This window comes from Leptopilina heterotoma, unplaced genomic scaffold, assembly GCF_015476425.1.
Source record: "Leptopilina heterotoma isolate Lh14 unplaced genomic scaffold, ASM1547642v1 Lhet_177, whole genome shotgun sequence".
Classification (NCBI taxonomy): Eukaryota; Metazoa; Arthropoda; class Insecta; order Hymenoptera; family Figitidae; genus Leptopilina; species Leptopilina heterotoma.
The window spans coordinates 1,192,183-1,211,749 of NW_025110893.1; the positions used below are offsets into that span (position 1 = coordinate 1,192,183).

At 25.2% G+C, this 19,567-nt stretch overlaps 1 protein-coding gene across 1 annotated transcript; it reads right to left on the minus strand.

Moving 5' to 3' along the window:
- Positions 1-18,276: 18,276 nt before the first annotated feature.
- LOC122499872 lies at positions 18,277-19,050 on the minus strand. The gene is made up of 3 exons (XM_043608441.1): positions 18,799-19,050; positions 18,565-18,687; positions 18,277-18,454 (listed from the first exon to the last, which is right to left on the minus strand). The coding sequence occupies exons 1-3, from the start codon at positions 18,920-18,922 to the stop codon at positions 18,381-18,383; spliced, it is 321 nt and encodes a 106-aa protein (XP_043464376.1). The 5' UTR covers positions 18,923-19,050; the 3' UTR covers positions 18,277-18,380.
- Positions 19,051-19,567: the final 517 nt, after the last annotated feature.

Sequence of the window (19,567 nt, forward strand, 5' to 3'; positions counted from 1 at the left end):
ACACTGGAATAAACTTACTCTAACGATTGGCGGCTGGTGGATCTGCATGCGCGCGTATACCGGAAGGGGCAATCGTCGAGACACACTCGCGAGAAAAAGAGATTCGGTCCAACATCAAAGGACCAACAAACCAAAACCGACAATGCTACGGAATTTTTATGCCTCCCTTGAGGAGAAAGAAAACCTTTTCTTCGGACCTTGGATTCCAGATCGAAATATTTATTTTATCTTTCTTTCTAAACTTTTCACATTCTTCTCGTTTTTTTTACTTTTTTACTTTTTTACTTTTTTACTTTTTTACTCTTTATCTATATCTTTATATTTGTGCCGAACTTTTCAATATTTATTGCTGGGGGGGGGGGGTGATTATGTAATTTCACTTTGACTTCGAATTAGAATTGATTTCAACGTTAAATTTATTTTTACTGAGGCAGAGTTTCCCCAGGTCAAGAAAATCACAAAATTCAGGGAATTTTATTAAAACTACTGGAAAAAAAATTAAATTTATAGAATTCATAAAAAAAAATTCTGAATTTTTGTGTCTTTCTTGATACCACACTAAGAAAAAAATGCTAACGAATCCATTGATTCGTTAGCATTTTTTTCAATATTTGTTTATTGGAATAAACGGCAAAAAAATTCTAGTCAAAATTTAAAATTATCTTTAGAAATAAAATTCTTCTCCAAAATACAATTATTTTCAAAAATTTTCCTCATTTTAATCATTTTTAAAATCTACTATTTTAGTTTTCCAAAATAATTCAATTATTTAAACTAATTTTTTATAAATTTCTTCTCAACAATTCAATTATTTTTAATTTTTTAATGAAGTTTCTCAAAAGAATTCAAATATATTAAGAGAATTGAAAAAAAATAATTCTGAGAAATTCAATTATTTTGAAAAATTTAAATGAAACACTTTTTTAAAAATTCTATTATTTAAAAAAATTTTCACAAAATTCTTTACAAGATTTATTTAATAAAATTGCAATTTTAATAAAATTTTCCTATTCAATTCAATTAATTTCCAATACAATTCTTCTTAAAAATTCAATTATTTTTTCAAAAAATACATTTTTATGGGAATTCAATCATTTAATAAAATTCTTCGCAAAAAATCAATTATTTTCATAAATAATAAAATTTTTCTCGAGAATTCAATTATTTTAAAAAATGTTGATAAAATTCTTAGCTACTATTCAATTATTTTTATAAATAAAAAAATTCATTGCAGAATTTCAATTATTTTTAATACAATTTTACAGGAATTGCTCCTCGAAAAAATCAAAAATTCAAAAAAATGTTTTTTTTTAATTTTTTTGAAGAATTAAATTAAAATATATTAGAATTTTTCTCAGGAATTCAATTATTTTCAAATATTTTAATAAAATTGTTCGAATGAAATCAATTATTTTAAATACAATTTCCATTAAATTTTCTTGATATAATTCAATTATTCTTTTAGAATTTAATAAAATTGTTTCCAAGAATTCAATTATTTACATAAATAATTCTTCGAAAGAATTCAATTATTAAAGGAAAATAACAAAATTATTCCCGAAAATTCAATTATTTTGAGGCATTTTAATTTAAATCTTTGCAAAATTCAATTTTTTCATAAATAACAATATTTATCACAAGAATTCAATTATTTTTAAAAGTAATAAATTTCTTCTTGAAAATTCAATTATTTTTAAAAGTAATAAACTTCTTCTTGAAAATTCAATTCTTTAAAAAATTTTTAATAAAATTCTTCGCAAGAAATCAATTATTTTCATAAATAATAACATTTTTCTCAAGAATTCAATTATTTAAAAAAATTATTAAAAATAATGGATTTAGAGAAAAATTTTAGTGAAAAACACTAAAAAAAATTTTATTAAAAATCTTAGAAAGAATTCAGTTATTTAAAAATTTGTTGAAGAAATTATTAATTATTTGTTATGAAAATTGAATTTTAAGAAACATTGTATTATTCAATAAATTATTTATTTTTATATTTAAATAATTGAATTCTAGTTGAATTTTCTATTAAAAATAGATTTAAAAATGAATCTCAGTTAAATTTTTAGATAATTTTAGATTATCTTAATAAATATCAAAATTCTCACGGCAGAAATTCAATTATTTTTGGAAAATTTAATAATATTCTTTGCAAAATTCAATTATTTTCAGAAAATTTAATAATATTTTTCACAAAATTCAACTAATTTCATAAATAACAGCATTCATCACAAGAAATGCAGTTCTTTGCAAAAGTAGTAAAATTCTTCTCAAGAATTCAATTCTTTTCACAATTAATAAAATTTTTCACTGTTATTCAATTATTTAAAAAATTAAAAAAAAATTTTTCGCAAGTATTCAATTATTTTCATAAATATTATAATTCTTTTCATGCATTCAATTATATTTATAAATAATGAAATTCTTTTAAGGAATTCAATTATCTTTATAAAAATAACCAAACTCACTGCAGAATTTCAATTATTTTTAATACAATTTAAAATAAATTTCTCGAAAAATTTAATTATTTTTAAAAATTTTATTATAAATCTTCGAAAGAATTCAAATATCTTGATAAATACTAAAATTTTTCCCGGAAATTCATTTATTTTTAGGAAATTTAATAATATTCTTTGCAAAATTCAATTATTTTCGTAAATAATAGCATTTTTGTATAAATTCAATTATTTTCATGTAATTTAATAATATTTTTTTTTAAATTCAATTATTTTCATAAATAACAGCATTCTTGTAATGAGTGCATCACAAGAATTAAATTTTTTTCAAAAGTAAATAATAAATCTCATTGAAGAATTAATTCTTCAATGAGATTTATATAATGTGTTTTCATTCAGAAGCCATAAAATAATTCTTAGAAATTTTATTTCAAATATATCAAAAGAATTCAATTGTTCAAAATTTTGTATGAAAAATTCTTTATAAGAATTCAATTTTAAGAAATATTTAAGTATACAATATTACCGACCATTCGGTAATATTTACCAAAATTTGAAGAATTTCAAAGAAATTAATTTTTCGAACATTTCAGTATTTTGTTGTCTCAAAAGTTTTTATTTTTTTCCAAATTGTAAAATTTTATCCCTGCATTATTCAAATTTTATACTTTATTCGCCAAAGAGCACAAATTTGAATTCAAGGCACGTGTAACAAATGGCCATCAAACGCTAAATTCGGAAGGTGGTATTAGTGTTTGTTTCTCAGCTTCTTATGGGTCAGAATATTTCAGAAGTTTAAAAAAAAAGAATTTATGTCTTATGTTAAAATGCTCTCTCTGAATTTTATTGTACATACCTATATTTACTGAAAATTTATTCACTGTATTGTATGAGAGTTTGAGTATATAGAACTTTAGTTATGGAGTACTCTGTAATCCAGTAGCGAATGTGAGTTGTGGAACCATAAAAACTGGGCCGGTACTCATAACGAATTTACATTCCTTTCAATGTCGTGGCACAGCCAGTTAGAGGTCACACGTTCGTTATTTGTATTCTTCATTCAGTTTCTGCGGATTTATCGAATATATAGTAAGAGGTGTTTGCTTAGAGTGTTGCATGGAATATGGAATAGAGCTCATGTCGTTCACTGATTTATGTTACAATATTCAAACGAACAAAAAATTGTTATCCATTTTAACCATAGTTTTAACTTTTAGAGGGCTGAGAAGTCAATTCGATAAAAAGGTTCGTTAAAATAAATGGTGGCCACCATTTATTTTAACGTATCTTTTTATCGAATTGACAACTTATTTATAATTTTTTTTAAATAAACAACTACTAAAATTTGTGCAAACATACCGTTCCTCTAAAGGTTAATTTAGTAATAATTTATACTAAATCATTTAATTTAGTTTAACACAGTAAAACGTGAGGTGTTAAAATAACACCAGAATGGATTAAAATAATCTGCAACAGTTTAATCCCTCTAGGATTAAATTAACACCAAAAAAGATTAAAATAATCTATTATGGTGTTATTTTTAACTATGAATCAAATTTTACTTTAAATAAAACACCAAAGTCAACGATTTGAAAAAATTCAACGAATTTAGCTTCTCCAGGGAGAATAGTAAGTTAGTTACTAACTTAGTTACTAACTTACTAACTTGGTAACATTTTTACTAAATTCAATTGTCTTCAAAAATTTTTAAAAATTCTCGTCAAAATTTCAATTCTCTTTATAAATAATAAAATTCTTCTCTAATATTCAATTATTTTACAAAATTTTAATCAAATTATAATCAAAATTTCAATTATTTTCAAAAGTTTTCTAAAATTCAATGATTTTCAATATCAACTATTTTAATAAAATTTTCCAAAAGAATTCCATTATTAAAAAAAATTTGAATAAAATTCTACGCAAACATTCAATTATTCTCATAAATAATAACCTTTTTACAGGGATTCAATTATTTACAAATTTTTTTATAAATTTCTTCGCAATAATTCAATTATTTTCATAAATAATAACTTTTTTACAGGGATTCAATTATTTTTATAAATAATAAAATTATTTTAGGAATTCAATTATTTTCATAAATAATAAAATTCATTGCATACTTTCAATTATTTTTATTATAATTTTAAATAAATTCCTCGAAAAATGGAATTATTCTTAAAAATCTTATTAAAATTCATGGAAAGAATTCAATTATCTTGTTAAATATTAAAATTCTTCACAGAAATTCAATTATTTTCAAGAAATTTTACATTATTCGTTGCAAAATTCAATTATTTTCATAAATAATAAAAACTCATCCCAAGAATTTATATTATATATTATATTTTATTTATACAATAGTTTAAAAACCTATGCTACAATTTATATATTAGAATTTAAGTACTATTTTCAATACAGTTTTAATTAAATTTCTTCAAAAAATTAAATTATTTAAAAAGAAATTTTAATAAAATTCGTATCAAGAATTCAATTATTTTCAAAAATAATATAATTCTTCGCAGAAATTCAATTATGTTCAAAAATTCACAAAAATTCTCGTCAAAATTTCAATTATCTTTATAGATAATAAAATTCTTCTTCGAAATTCAATTATTTTAAAAATTCTTGGGAAAATTTCAATTATTTTTAAATTTTTAATACAACTTTAATAAAATTTCGAAAATTTACAAAAATTTCAATTATTTTTAATGCAATTTTAATCGAATTCCTTGAAAAATGTAATTGTTCTTAAAAATTTTATTAAAATTCGTCCAAAGAATTTAATGATTTAAAAAATTTGTTGATAACATTTTTTATGAGAATTCAATTTCAAGAAACATGAAATTAATAAATTATTTATTTTTGTATTTAAATAATTGAATTCTCGTAGAAATTACTAATAAAAATGGTTTTAAAAATTAATTTCAGTTAGAATTTTAGATTATAATTAAATATTAAAAGCATTATAACGTGGATTTTTAGAAATAATTAAATTTTGAAAAAGTTTCAAATTAAAATCATTGAAATTCTTAATTTTTCATATTTTTGACAAACAATTCTGTAGAATTAATTATTTTTGAAAGTTTAATAGGATTTTTATTGAAATTATTTCAAGTTTTTATTTTTCAATAAATATTTAATTGCAGAATTTGCGAATAATTGAAATTTTGTAAAATTGAATTGTAAACGAATGAATTTGAAAATTCTCAAAGAACTTTTTTAAAAATTATTCAAAATAATGGATTTATTGAAGAATTTTAGTTAAAAACACTAGAAAAAAATTTAATTTTAGGGAAGTTACAAATTATTGCAGAAATTCAATTATTTTTAAGAGTAATAAAATTCTTCTTAAGGATTCAATTATTTTTACTAATAATAAAACTGATCGCAGCGTTTCTATTATTTTTCATACAATTATAATTGAATTCATGAAAAAAGTAATTATGTTCATGCAAGTTTTAATAAAATTCGACAAAAGAATTCAATTATTTAAAAATTTGTTAATAAAATTCTTTATGAGAATTGAATTTTGAGGAATATTCAATTATTCAATAAATTATTTACTTTTGAATTTAAATAATTGAATTCTCGTAGAATTTTCTAATAAAAATTGATTTTCATTTCATAAAAATGAATTTCAGTTAAAATTTTAGATTATAATTGAATATTAAAAGCAATTTAGCGTGAATATTTAGAAATAATTGAATTTTGAAATTTAATTAAAGAATTTAGGAATAATTGAAATTTCGTGAAATTGAATATGGTTAACAAATGGATTTGAAAATTGCCAAAGAACTTTTTCGAAAATTATTAAAAATAATTGATGCAAAGTAGAATTGTAGTTAAAAATTTTTGAAAATAATAATTTAATTGAAGTATAATGAAAATAATTTTGAAGAAGTATAATATTCTTATAATATAAAATAATGATTTTATTACTCGATCCGGTTTAATTATTATAAAACATGAAGAAATCGATGACTCCGAGTCGAAGACTCGGAGTTATCGATTTCTTCATGTTTTATAGTTATAAAAAAATGTAATAAACTAAAATTTCGTTAATTGTAAAAAATAACACCAAAATTGATTATTTTAATCTTTTTTGGTGTTAATTTAATCTGCAACACTTTTTAATACCTCACGATTTACTGTGTTTTGGACTTAAAATGTTGGTATTTCCCTAGTAGAAATTTGTCGTGGCATGACTAGATTTATTCAAGTTACTGTACAGTTTTAGTCATGGAAGTTTAATCTAGCTTAACTGGCGAATTACTAGACAGCTACTGCATAACACTGTTAAAGAAAATATAAAGTTGAACTTGATTATTACTGCATAGAAGTCCTGTACAGTTATTTTCATGGCACTGTCGAGGCGTTCCGAGAAATGATGTTCCAAAGTTTGTCGTGGCGTTAGCGCTACCGCCAGTTTCAGTAACTAAACAGTTGTGTATTGACATTTTCGAAATATTTTCTATAAAATAAATCTTTTGGTTTTACAGTTTATAGTTTTTATAATTTTAATTTTGTTCTTTTATTTTACTGTTGACAACTAAATAACAAATTTTTTAAATTATTTAATATTAAAATTTTGATTTAATAATAAAAATTTCTTTTCAATCAAAATTTATTTTTAATGAAAATTCCTTTAGAAAAAAAAATTTTTTTTAAAATTCGCTTCAATTAATTGAGTTAATTAAAATAACTAATTTTTTAAATTCAGAAGACAATTTCTTTTCAAGATTATATACTCTTATTATATGTATAAATATTAATTTAACAAACCTGTTACATACAAAAAGTTAGAATTGGTCCAATAAAGTGAGGTTATGTTTTACATTGATGAATTGACGTTGACATATGTATAGCTCTCCGATCTGAATAACAGAACTGTCTATAATTAATGACAGTAGACAGTAACAATTTATTACTAATTCCTTACGGAAAAAATAGACATAATTCTAGTTACACCCGCGAATTATTTCTTTCAGTGTATACTCTGATGTATTTATGGAAAATGTCTACACAACACTGTTCAGTTGCTGGACTGACGGTAGCGCTAACGCCACGACAAACTTTGAAACATAATTTCACGGAACGCCTAGACAGTACCATGAGAATAACTGGACAGACAGAACTTCTATACAGTAATAATCAATAAGTTCAACTTTAGAGTGTTATGCAGTAGCTGTCCAGTAATTCGCCAGTTGAGCTAGAAAAGATGAAAAAGGGAACTGCTTTACCTGCCGGTAGAGTATGGTTCTTATTTTTCCGGAATCGTCCATCGACTAGAACGGCCGTGATGCGTAAAGCGTGCGTTTAGGTATTTCGTCCCAGTGTGACCCGAGTTCGCTCCCCGAAACCGCTAGATATTTTTCGTTTGAACTGAATTAATTCTTCATATTAGGGTTTACTTATAAGTTTGTAGTGTGATAAAATAATAATATTTATTTCAGTGTTGTGCTTAATTAAAGGAAAAAGTGAATGTTGTTTAATGTAAAAAAATGACATGTGTTCAAGAATCAGTAATTTTTATATTTTTTTTTAATTATGTAGTTATTTAAAAATAATTTTACAGATAATTTATTATAAATCATTTATTATACGGAACAATAGATACACCAACAGTAAAAATATAGTTTCGTAAAATTTTAATTTATTTAATTTGTTGACAAAAAAATTTAACGTTATATTTTCAAATTTGTACGTGTTTAATACGTAACGTCAATATAAAGAAAGTTTTGACATTTCCAAGTGAATTATTTTGTATAGTTTTTCTACAGGACTGATGATCAGAAACTGTAAAATTTGACTGGACAATAACTTGAAGAAATTAGCGTGACATCACTTTATAGTTTTTAGCCAGTTTAACTGTAAAGTGCCTCGAAATTTTCCAGTGGAACTGTCCAGTGCCCTTAAAGATACTATGACAAATTTCTACTAGGGTTTGGACTTATTTTTGGGTATTTTTTTGACTCTTTCTCTTTTTTGAACTTTTGGGGAAACGCTGAGGGAACTTATTATTCAGTCGGTGGATTATTGTTTGCAATAAATTATAATAATTTCGTTTCCAAAGTAGCGTAGTGGGTGCCACGCGAATTCCTAACGGGGTCGTTCAGTAAATCGCATCGTGTTGAGTTTTAATATTTATGATTATAAAGTCCGCATAACATTATTTCGATCTGGGAAACGCAAGCATGATGGAATGTCAAGTCGTGGCTATCATGCCTTAGCATAACAATATATACACGGATATCTCAGCATGAGGACATTGATATTCCGATCAGATATGGATATGATTATAATGCGTGAAAAGCGACCACTGTGCGAGGTTTTTGTTCATGGATCTACGACTCCATTGTATTTTGATATGGTAAATCGTCGATAAAATCCACTCCTGTTGCTGTGTATATTGCTACTGCTACTTCTGTGCAGAGAGAGAAGAGAGAGAGGACAAAAATCATATATGTACGTTTGTATTCAATACAATGTATAAGGCGAAATGAATTACGAGTGAGACTTCCTGTTTTCCTCATAATATGTATACTGCTTTCGTTGAGCTTTGTCTTTTAACTGTGTCTCTCTGATATTCGCTTTGATCTCTTTCTTTGTTGCGAGGGAATTGGTTCAACTTTGTTTAATTTCATCTTTCAAAGTCGAATTTCTCGAAAACATACAAAAGCAAAAAGTCAGTCACTAATTCAAAATAGTAAATATTTTCACTAATACAAATTTGGAGAGCTGGAAAGATAGAGTTAAATTTTAGCTCCAAAAAAATTCCAAGGAATGACAAAAAAATTTAATTTTGTTTTTCCCTGACTTTTCCCTGACCTGTAGCAACCCTGGAATTCTATAAAAGTCGCACCCTTTTGGTACCAAAAAGAGTAAAATTATGAGAGTAAAAATTCTACTCCTCTTTATTTTTACTTTTTTACTCCTCTTCACTCCTGATCAACCTAGACTGTTACATACTGATGCACGTCGAGCAAGTAGATGTGACTTGTTATTCAAAGTATGATTCTATAAAATTCAATTCAATTGAGTTCAAATAATTATTGAATGTTCAAATTTCAAGTAATGTTCGTGTAAAGTAATGCGGTGGTCAAGTAATTTTTTATTAAAAAGACATATTGTTGATATTCCGTTGGTGTAGAGCGCGAGTTTTGTATTCGTTTGATGGTTCATAAAATGTAACAAAAGAATATGATGGTGACACGTCAGAGTATTTATAATATCCATAATAGTGTTCCGCATTGTGCGTGGGAACCTAACAGATCACGCGTCTTGAATATCGCGAGCTGAATAGTTAATTATTATGCCGATACCCTTATAACTTTATATAGTGAACGTAACAAATGTTATCGGTTGCTGTCATTTAAAATTAAGGCAAACATTGAAATGTTTGCCTCAATTTTGCTTAAGGTAATGTTTGGCTAAGTTTGCTTGGACTGTTTTCGGTTTGCTTAGTGATGCTTTTTGTTTACTAAAATTATGGATGAATTACGTTTGTTTAAGGGTTACCTAACATGACTTCTTGTTTGCTATGTTGTGACTTAGGCTTCCTTAGTTAGTGACTAAGGAAGCCTAAGTCACAATATACTCATCATGGTTAATTAAGTATCTAATGCATAATTAGTGTCTAATTTTACCAACGCTGATTAAAAGTCAATCAATGATTAAATCCCTATAGGGATTCAATAGGTCAGCTATAGCTGACCAGTAGTTAGCGTTTAAATTGGCTTTAATAAATGATTAATAATTCTTAATCATAGTTGATCGTTAACTTCTCTTAATTGATGCATAGTTGATGAAATTGACCCTAAATACCTAAAGTTTCATTAGGTATCTACAGCTTCAATACCTAATGATTCATTAAGTTCAAAATGCTTCAGGTTTGTCTAAGTAATGCTTTAGGTTCTCTGAAGTGCCGTCTAAAGTTCGCTTAACTCATGCAAAGTTGCGTTAAAGGTTTGCTTGATTTATGCTTTAGGATTGCTTAATTTATTGCTTTAGGATAACTTACAATTTGCGTCGAAGATTTACCTAATTTAAAATTAACTTGTTTTTAAGTTTTATTTGAACCATTCCTTAAAGTTAGCCTGAGTTACGATATAAGTTTGCTAATTTTACCTAAGTTACACTTTAGGTGTGCAAATTTTAACTTTAGTTTATAATACGGTTCTGGTACCCTACGATACGATTTAGGTTCGCTTAAGTAACGCTATAGGTTTGCTTAAGGTGTGCATTAGGTTCCGCAAGTTACGGTTTATGTTTGCTTGAATCATGCTTTAGTTTCCCTAAAGTTACGCTTCACGTTAGCTAATGTAACTTTATGTTCGCCTTCGTTGCGCTTAAATATTGAGGTTTACTAAGATATTCTTTATGTTTGTTTAAGTTACGCGTATACTCAGTTGCGCTTCAAAGCTTGGTGATGCTCTTAAAGTTTTGCATAAATTACGGTTTGTTTACCATGTCCTTAAAAAATTCCTGAGGTTGCACATTAGATTAGCTTAAAATTTTCCTAAAATACGCTTTAGGTTTGCTCAAAATTTGCATAAATTATGCTTTAGGTTTGCCTAAATTATGCTTAAGATATCTCTAACTTACGTTACTTAAATTGTACTTTAGGTATAATAATTTCCTTTTTGCTTAAGATTTTTTATGTTTCCTCAAAGATGCTCTAGGTTCACAAAAATTGTGCTTAAAGTTTGTCTAACTGGCATTTTAAGATTGATAAACTTATGCTTTAGATTTGCTCAAGTTACCCTATTGGTTTACTGACATATGTTTTTGGTTTGCTTAAACATGCTTTTGGTTCCAAAAAATGTGCTTAAAATTAGCCTAAATCACTCTTCAGGTCTTCTTAAAGTTTGCTTAAGTGTTGCATAAAATATGCTTTTAGTTTAAAAATTAACACTACAGGTTTGCTTAAGTTATACTTTATAGGTTTGCTTAAGGTACACTTTAGGTTTGCTTAATGTACTCTTTATGTTCACAAAGATAATTTTTAGGTTTCCTAATTTTCGCTTTAGATTTATAGTTAAGTTACGCGTTAGATTTGCTTTACTGATGTTTTTAATTTATCAAAATTAGGCTTAAGGTACTCGCTTAATTACGCGAGTAAGTTATGCTTTAAGTTTGCTTAGATCATGCTTCAGGTTTACTTTACGCTTTAGATAAGCTTAATGATGCTTTAGGTATGCTTGGTGATGCTGTAGGTATGCTTAGTGATGCTATTGGTTGTACACCTAATTTTTACCTTCCTTGTGTTTTAGATTCCCTTAATGTCTACTTATAAATTAAGTGCGAACCTGCAGCACTAAGTTTAACTTCAGCTTTCCTAAAAATATTGTCTCTAAATTAAACCAACATTGCAGATATCAGCCCAACGGTATCTATACTGTGTGGTAAAACAGACCTCTTTTGCTTCTGCTTATTATTCCCCGAGTGAATATAAAGCAATTAACGTTGAATCATAGATGATAAATGGAGAGTATGCAGCAACAGTATTACAGTAGCAAAAAAGAATCTTGGTAACGAATTCATTCATTAGAGTCATTTTAATTCTACTCAGTTCGGGTGTACCCAGAAGCTCATTGCTATTACTGCCTCATGCATAGGTAAGTCGTTCTAATTCATGTCGTATATACAAGACTGTCTCTTCTGCCTATTAAATGTATGTTCGCAACACTTACTGTCTACTTGTAGCTTGTAAATTTTCGTCCTACGTCTGGCATAACTAGAATTCGATTAAAAATTTCTATCTTCATATTACATTTATATTATAAACATATAGGTAAACATATTTTAGTAGTAAGCTTAGCTTCTTGGTATATTATAGTTATAGTATACACAATATCTATTTATACCTGAAATTTTATTCGTATATTCTCAAAGTTTCTTTTAATATACGAATCACATATGACATAAAAAGAAATGACAAAATTATATATTACCCTACGAAGTACGTTTTTGAATTTATGATTAGGTATTGTTTAAAAAATCTGTTTTTTTCTGCTCTCTGTTTTTTTTTCTTTTGTGGATTAAAAATTGAAATGATGTTAAAAGGGAGAATAGAGATAGAAAGGAATAAAGACGTAATAGCAGTTCCCATTTGGTTTAGAGCATTGAATCATTTACGACTTTAAGACAGAAACCGTGTTCATTGCAAGAGGGGTTATGTCGCCTTCTCGCGCTCGTACATCAAATTATATTCTCTTAATCTTCCAAGCTATTGGTATATATCTCTGTCTCCTTTTCACATCACACCTTCTGTTTCGTTTTACTATTCTCACATGCACAAAATGATTCTTGAATATTGCATAACTCTAAATTCTCTCTCCTTCTCTCTAAATAAAGAAGTTTATTATTTATTCACCTATTTCAATTTTATCTTTTTACTAGACTAGACAGTATTTAAGTGACCTCAATTTTTATAATAAAGAATCGATTTAGGTAAATTCATTTCTACTTTCACTTTCATTTTCATTTTCATTTTCATTTTCATTTTCATTTTCATTTTCATTTTCATTTTCATTTTCATTTTCATTTTCATTTTCATTTTCATTTTCATTTTCATTTTCATTTTCATTTTCATTTTCATTTTCATTTTCATTTTCATTTTCATTTTCATTTTCATTTTCATTTTCATTTTCATTTTCATTTTCATTTTCATTTTCATTTTCATTTTCATTTTCATTTTCATAGATTTTTATTTTCACTCTCACTTTGAACAAATTTGAAAGGGTTTCGTTCTATAATATAATTTGATAGTAAATATTTTCTAAGATAATCGGTAAGTTTCGATGGTGCTCGGTGAGGTTCGAGTCCGGGAGCACTAAATGACGAGATGAGGAGAAGACGATGTAAATTGGTGGGATCATACGATTTTAGGGGGGTACATTTTTGGGCGGGTGATTTAGCTGTTTCACGCGCGCAAATTGTCCTCACTTTTCGAATATCGCCCGGTGTCTTAAGTAAAGTCTCGCCATATCTCTGCGTGTCGCCGACAGCCCAGAGGTAATTCAAATTTATATTTTAATATTGGGATCTTTGGATATATTGGTAAATTTAAATGAAATTATAGTTATTGATTTGGTTTTCTTTTATTATTTTAAAATAATTAGTGTGGCGATTTCTCTTATTGTGGACGAGATTTTGGGACAGCGCGTGAAACAGCTATTTCTGTGAGCATTTTCATATTGGTTTTGAAATAACGGATTCGGGGAGACAAGACTTGGTGTGAAACCAACAAATTGCCCGAATTTCTATGGGGATTATATTCTCTACATTTTGACGACGGATTCACCTATTCCTGAGAAGAAGGAGGTTGAATTCCAGATCCTTTTTACTGACAAAATTCTATGGGCATCGTCTTCTCCTGCATCGAAAGCCGTTGCCATTTCCGCTGCTGTACTCAACTTTAATTTCACCGGAGCGATAAGTTTTTATACTGCCATTTGTTTTCCATAATTCATTTTTATATTATTTATTGGGATTTATCCCAAACAATATTCTAAACCTTTTCATCATTTCTCATTATCATCACTATTGTGTTTATTATTATTTCTTGTTTTATGCATTTATTTTATTTTATATCTTATGTCAAAATTGATTTTTATTATTTATTGTCACGAGTGTGCTATGAATGAAAGCCGCGGTTTTTTCTTTAATATTTTCAAATTATTTTTGTTAATTTAATATTTTTCATGATCAATATATTTTCGATTTCTGCAGTATTTATTGTGTTTTATTTTGGTTGATTAATCGAATTTTCCTCGGATTTTGGTTTATGACTATTCTAATTACTTACATTTCGTGTCTATTTTATATTTTATTTTATTTTATTTCTGATCTATTTTTATAAAATCATACAATTGTTACAAATTTCTGTTTTCATTTATTTCAATTTCACTTTGACAACATTTTTCCATTCACTTTCATTTTTACTTTCACTGCGAAAGATTTTTATTTTCACTTTTATTTTGACTTTCTCTCATTTTCAATTTACAATTTTTCATTGTAAATTGTAAATGTCAATTTTTGACATTTTCATTTGTTTATTAATTTAAAAAAAAATTGGTTATTAATCATAATTTGAAGAAAAAATAATTAGATTGAAAAAGGTTATACTAAAAACAAATAAATATTGTTCTGTAAATTTATTCTCGATTCTTTAACATGAAGCTATAAAGGAATTTTGGCAGTTTTCCCATTGAATGAAAAAGAGTCACAAACAATGTATCGAACGCGTTGGCAATTGATTTGGAAAAACGAGGTCATCAAAGTGATGTTATCACTCACTTTCGAGAGGAAATATCCACCAGTTAATTTTATAAAACAATTTTCAATCTCAACGGTACTAGAAATGATTACTTTGAATGATCTAATCAAGCAAATATTATTGTATCAAAACCAATTTTAAAGATTCTTTAACTAATTTATTTTTAATATATGAATGAATAATTATGCGCCGAAAACGTTTGCGACCTAATAATTAGTAATAAATAATACTAATAAATTTATTTATTAACAATTTCAATACCAAGAAATTTTTTCTATGAGAATTTCGTATCAGGAAAGAAATAAAAAATTGGAAAATAATTTTGTGATTATCAACAAACGTGAAATTTTTCTAAATTAAAAAAAGATTGTTTTTTCTTCATTTTTAGTATTTGATATGGTGGATTCCACGTCAGTTCAACACACTTATTTTCATGACTTGTTGGGATTTGGCTGTTATTTTGTAAATTCATTACTTTTATAGTGATAAACAACTCCACCAAATATTTTTTCAAAATTTTGAAAATTACCAAAAATATGTCATTTTCAAAATTTTTGTCTTCTTTTTTTGAAAGTGCTATAACTTTGGTTCTAATTAACCGATTTTGGATTTCAAAAAAAGGATTTCTTTGGTTTTAAGTATATTTAAAGTTAAAATTAAAATAAAAAAAAAAATTCAAAAAAATTTTTTTTTTGAAATTTTGAAAAATTAAAAATCCGTTTTTGAAAAAAAAAAATTTTCGATTTTTTTAAAAATTTTACTAAATGTTAGGGCAAATGTGCTTTACATGTCCTGTAAATTTCATCTTGGGATCTCAAAGGGATTCGGAGTAAAAAAATAAAACGTAACCACAAATTATGAACATATGGGGCAAAATTCCTCACCTACCCAGGTAAAAAAATGAATTTTCTCTAAACTTTGCTAAAATGTTACTATTATTAGTAGAAGTGTAAATATTAATTTTTTTTGAATTTGATAAAATATTTTTTGAGTTATGGAGTTTCAAAATTTTGATTGTTTTGAAAATATATTTTTTTCGATTTAATATATTTATAAGTAAAATTAATGAAATTGAAAGTATGAATAGTGGTTTTTAAAAGGGGTTTTCACGGGCTATAAGCTGGTGATGAAAAAAAGTTGTTTTCTGTTAATTTGACCTTGAAATTCAAGGTCAAATTCTTAATTTCAATATATAGTAGAACCCGGTTAATACGATCCCGTTTAATACGATTTCCCGCTTAAGACGCTCATTTATGGTGGTCCCTGTAATTAAAGATATACTTTTTATATCCCACCTAATACGTTTTCCCGCATAAGCCGCATTCTTAGTGCGGTCCCTACAGAATCGTATTAACCAAGTTCTACTGTATCTCAAAATCGGTGTTTTTAATTTTTTTCTAACCTATCCCAATCGAAAGCTTACCTTTTTTCATATGAGCCATGTAAAACTCAGAGTGGGACCATGGATCTTTTTGAAGAAATTAATTATAAATCATCATTTTCTATTTAAAATAATGATAAATTATTATTTTCCTCAAAAATTCTCATGGTCCCACTCTGATTCTTACATGGCTCATAGAAAAAAGGTCACCAGCTTATAGCCCGTGAAAACCCCTTTAAAAACCACTATTCATACTTTAAATTTGCTTAATTTTACTTATCAATATATTAAATCGAAAAAAATATATTTTCAAAAAAATCAAAATTTTGAAACTCCATAACTCAAAAAATATTTTATCAAATTCAAAAAAAAATTAATATTTACACTTCTACTAATAATAGTAACATTGTATCAAAGTTTAGAGAAAATTCATTTTTTTACCTGGGCAGGTGAGGAATTTTGCCCCATATGTTCATAATTTGTGGTTACGTTTTATTTTTTTACTCCGAATCCCTTTGAGATCCCAAGATGAAATTTACAGGACATGTAAAGCACATTTGCCCTAACATTTAGTAAAATTTTGAAAAAAATCGAAGATGATGTTTTTTCAAAAACGGATTTTTAATTTTTCAAAATTTCAAAAAAAAAAAATTTTTGAATTTTTTTTTTTATTTTAATTTTAACTTAAAATATACTTAAAACCAAAGAAATCCTTTTTTTAAAATCCAAAATTGGTTAATTAGAACCAAAGTTATAGCACTTTCAAAAAAAGAAGACAAAAATTTTGAAAATGCCATATTTTTGGTAATTTTCAAAATTTTGAAAAAATATTTGGTGGAGTTGTTTATCACTATAAAAGTAATGAATTTACAAAATTACAGCCAAATCCCAACAAGTCATGAAAATAAGTGTGTTGAACTGACGTGGAATCCACCATATATTTTTATTTTTTTTTCATGAAAACGGTGAAAATTTTAAATGTGATAAAAAAATACTTTAAATTTTTATTTATTTTTTTATTTCTTTTTAAAATTTTTTTTTTATTTATTGTTTTTTATTCTTATTTTCTTAAAGAATAAAAAAAATGGGTTTTTTACATTGTAAAAATTAAGAGATCATTTCCAATTAAATTTTTTTTAAATAATTAAAATACTGTAAAGAATTTTGTTCTTTATGAAAATAATTGAACTACTGCAAAAATTAAAAAAAAGTTCTCGTCAAAATTTCAATTATCTTTAAAAATAATAAAATTCTTCTACAAAATTCAATTATTTTCAAAAATTTTTATCTATTCAATGATTTTCAATAACTACTATTTACAAAAAAATTTTTCTTATTAATTCAATTATTTAAAAAAATTTTTTGATAAAATTCTAAGTCAACATTAAATTATTTTCATAAATAATAAAACTTTTTTCAGAGATTCAATTATTTTCATGTAAAACAAAATTCAAACCAGAATTTTGTTCTTTATAAAAATAATTGATCTCCTGCAAAAATTAAAAAAAATTCTCTTCAAAATTTCAATTATCTTTGAAAATAATAAAATTTTTGAAAATAATTGTATCTTTCTAGGAATTTATTTAAAATTGTATTAAATTGTATTAAATTGAAATCCTATGAAAAATTTGATTATTAATGAATGTAATTAAATCCTTGAAAAGAATTGTAATATTTATGAAAATAATTGAATTCTTACGATGAATATTATTTAAAATTGTTTAAATATTTAAATAATAGAATTCCAGACTATGTTCCTATGCACTATAAAATTTATTTTGAAACATTTTCAATTTTAGAACATCTTTGAATAAGAAAGTTTCTTTTTAAAAATTAGTATGCTAAATATTTTTGTTACCAAAAGGATAAATTTTTTGGTTTCTTTTTTATTATTTCTTCCCGGAAATATTTTGTGAAATCGCAAAAGAGATAAAAAAATTGTTAAACAATTTTACTATTATTCAGAAAAATAAAAAATTTTTATAAATTAAAAAATGCAGGCTGCTTTATTTGATATGATTTTTATATTATTTTCTTGATAACTGACAGGATTTTAAGTGTGATAACAAATATTTTGAATTTTTATAATACCACTTATATATTATTTTAAAGAATTAAAAACAGGTGTTTTATATTCTAAGAATTAAGAAATTATCTCCAATTTTATTTCGATAATTTATTCAAAAATATCATTGTATACAATTAACAGTAATATTTTATTAATTACAGTTATTTAGAGTTTCTTCTGAGAGAGAAAGATCTAATAGTAAAATGCATTTAACTCATGTGTGCAATAGTAATAACTATTATCATAAAATTTAGAAACACATTCTCCTGTAAATTAAAAAAAGAAATTTAATTTTATAATTTATTTTCCTTTTCATCCAAAATACAAAAAATGGCTCTTTATTAATTATTAAAGTTTTTACAAAAACGATACGTACTCTTTGCTTTATCTTTTTTTTTATAATATTTCAGTTTCCCTTTACAAGCATAAACTATAATTCTCTTTATAGTTCTAAAAATAAAGCTTTTTTTCGTTTTAATTAATGGATAAATACAGTGCTCTGAAATAATTTTTTTAGAATTATATTTAAAATATTTATACTATTTTTAATTTTATGCAGATTCTAGTTTCATATACAATATGAAATTTGTAAGTGAGAAAAATAACATACCTTCGGCGTCCATTCTACTCATGTAATAGCTGGCATGTCTCAAATGATTATTATTATTTGTTGATTGGCAATTACTGCTTAACACAGATATAATCAATAAAATAATAGAAATAAAAAATTTCATATTGAATTTTTTTTTTTTATTGTGTGAAAATTGAAAACTTTTTTTTAAATGAAACGAAATAACTACACAAAGATATATTTAAGTTCGTTGAATTTCGTCCGCGTAATGTTGGTAAAATCGTTTAGAAATATAAATTTCAGAACAATTTTTTACTTATCGGTAAACATAAAAATTTGTACTTTTATTTTTTATTGCATGATACTTCTTTTAGAATTTTATTTTATATTTTTGATAACTGCGACTCCGTTTCTATTCACTATGTAAATTTATTTATTTTGAAACATTTTTAATTTTAGAAAATTTTTAAATTCAAATTAAATAGAATTAAAAAAGGTGTTTTATAATTTTATATTCTAGGAATTAAGAAATCATCTCCAATTTTATTAGTTTCGAAAATTTATTTAAAAATATAATTGTACACAAAACATAGTAATATTTTATTTATTTCATTTCTTTAGTTTCATTTTTTCTTTCTTTCGCGAAACAGAGATCTATGAGTTAAATTTAGTCGCTCATATGTGCAATAGTAATAATTATCATCATCATCATCATCAAATTTAGAGACACATTCTCCTGTAAATTAAAAAAAAAATTTAATTTTACAATTTTTTTACTTTTTTTATCCAACATGCACAAAAATGGCGC

Excerpts from the sequence above, each read along its gene's own strand:
- LOC122499872 (XM_043608441.1), bottom strand. The coding sequence starts at position 18,922 with ATGAAATTTTTTATTTCTATTATTTTATTGATTATATCTGTGTTAAGC. Across the intron at positions 18,688-18,798 it reads GAGTAGAATGGACGCCGAAG|AGCACTGTATTTATCCATTA; the intron begins GTATGTTATTTT and ends AAATTATTTCAG. Across the intron at positions 18,455-18,564 it reads AAAAAAAGATAAAGCAAAGA|GAGAATGTGTTTCTAAATTT; the intron begins GTACGTATCGTT and ends TTTAATTTACAG.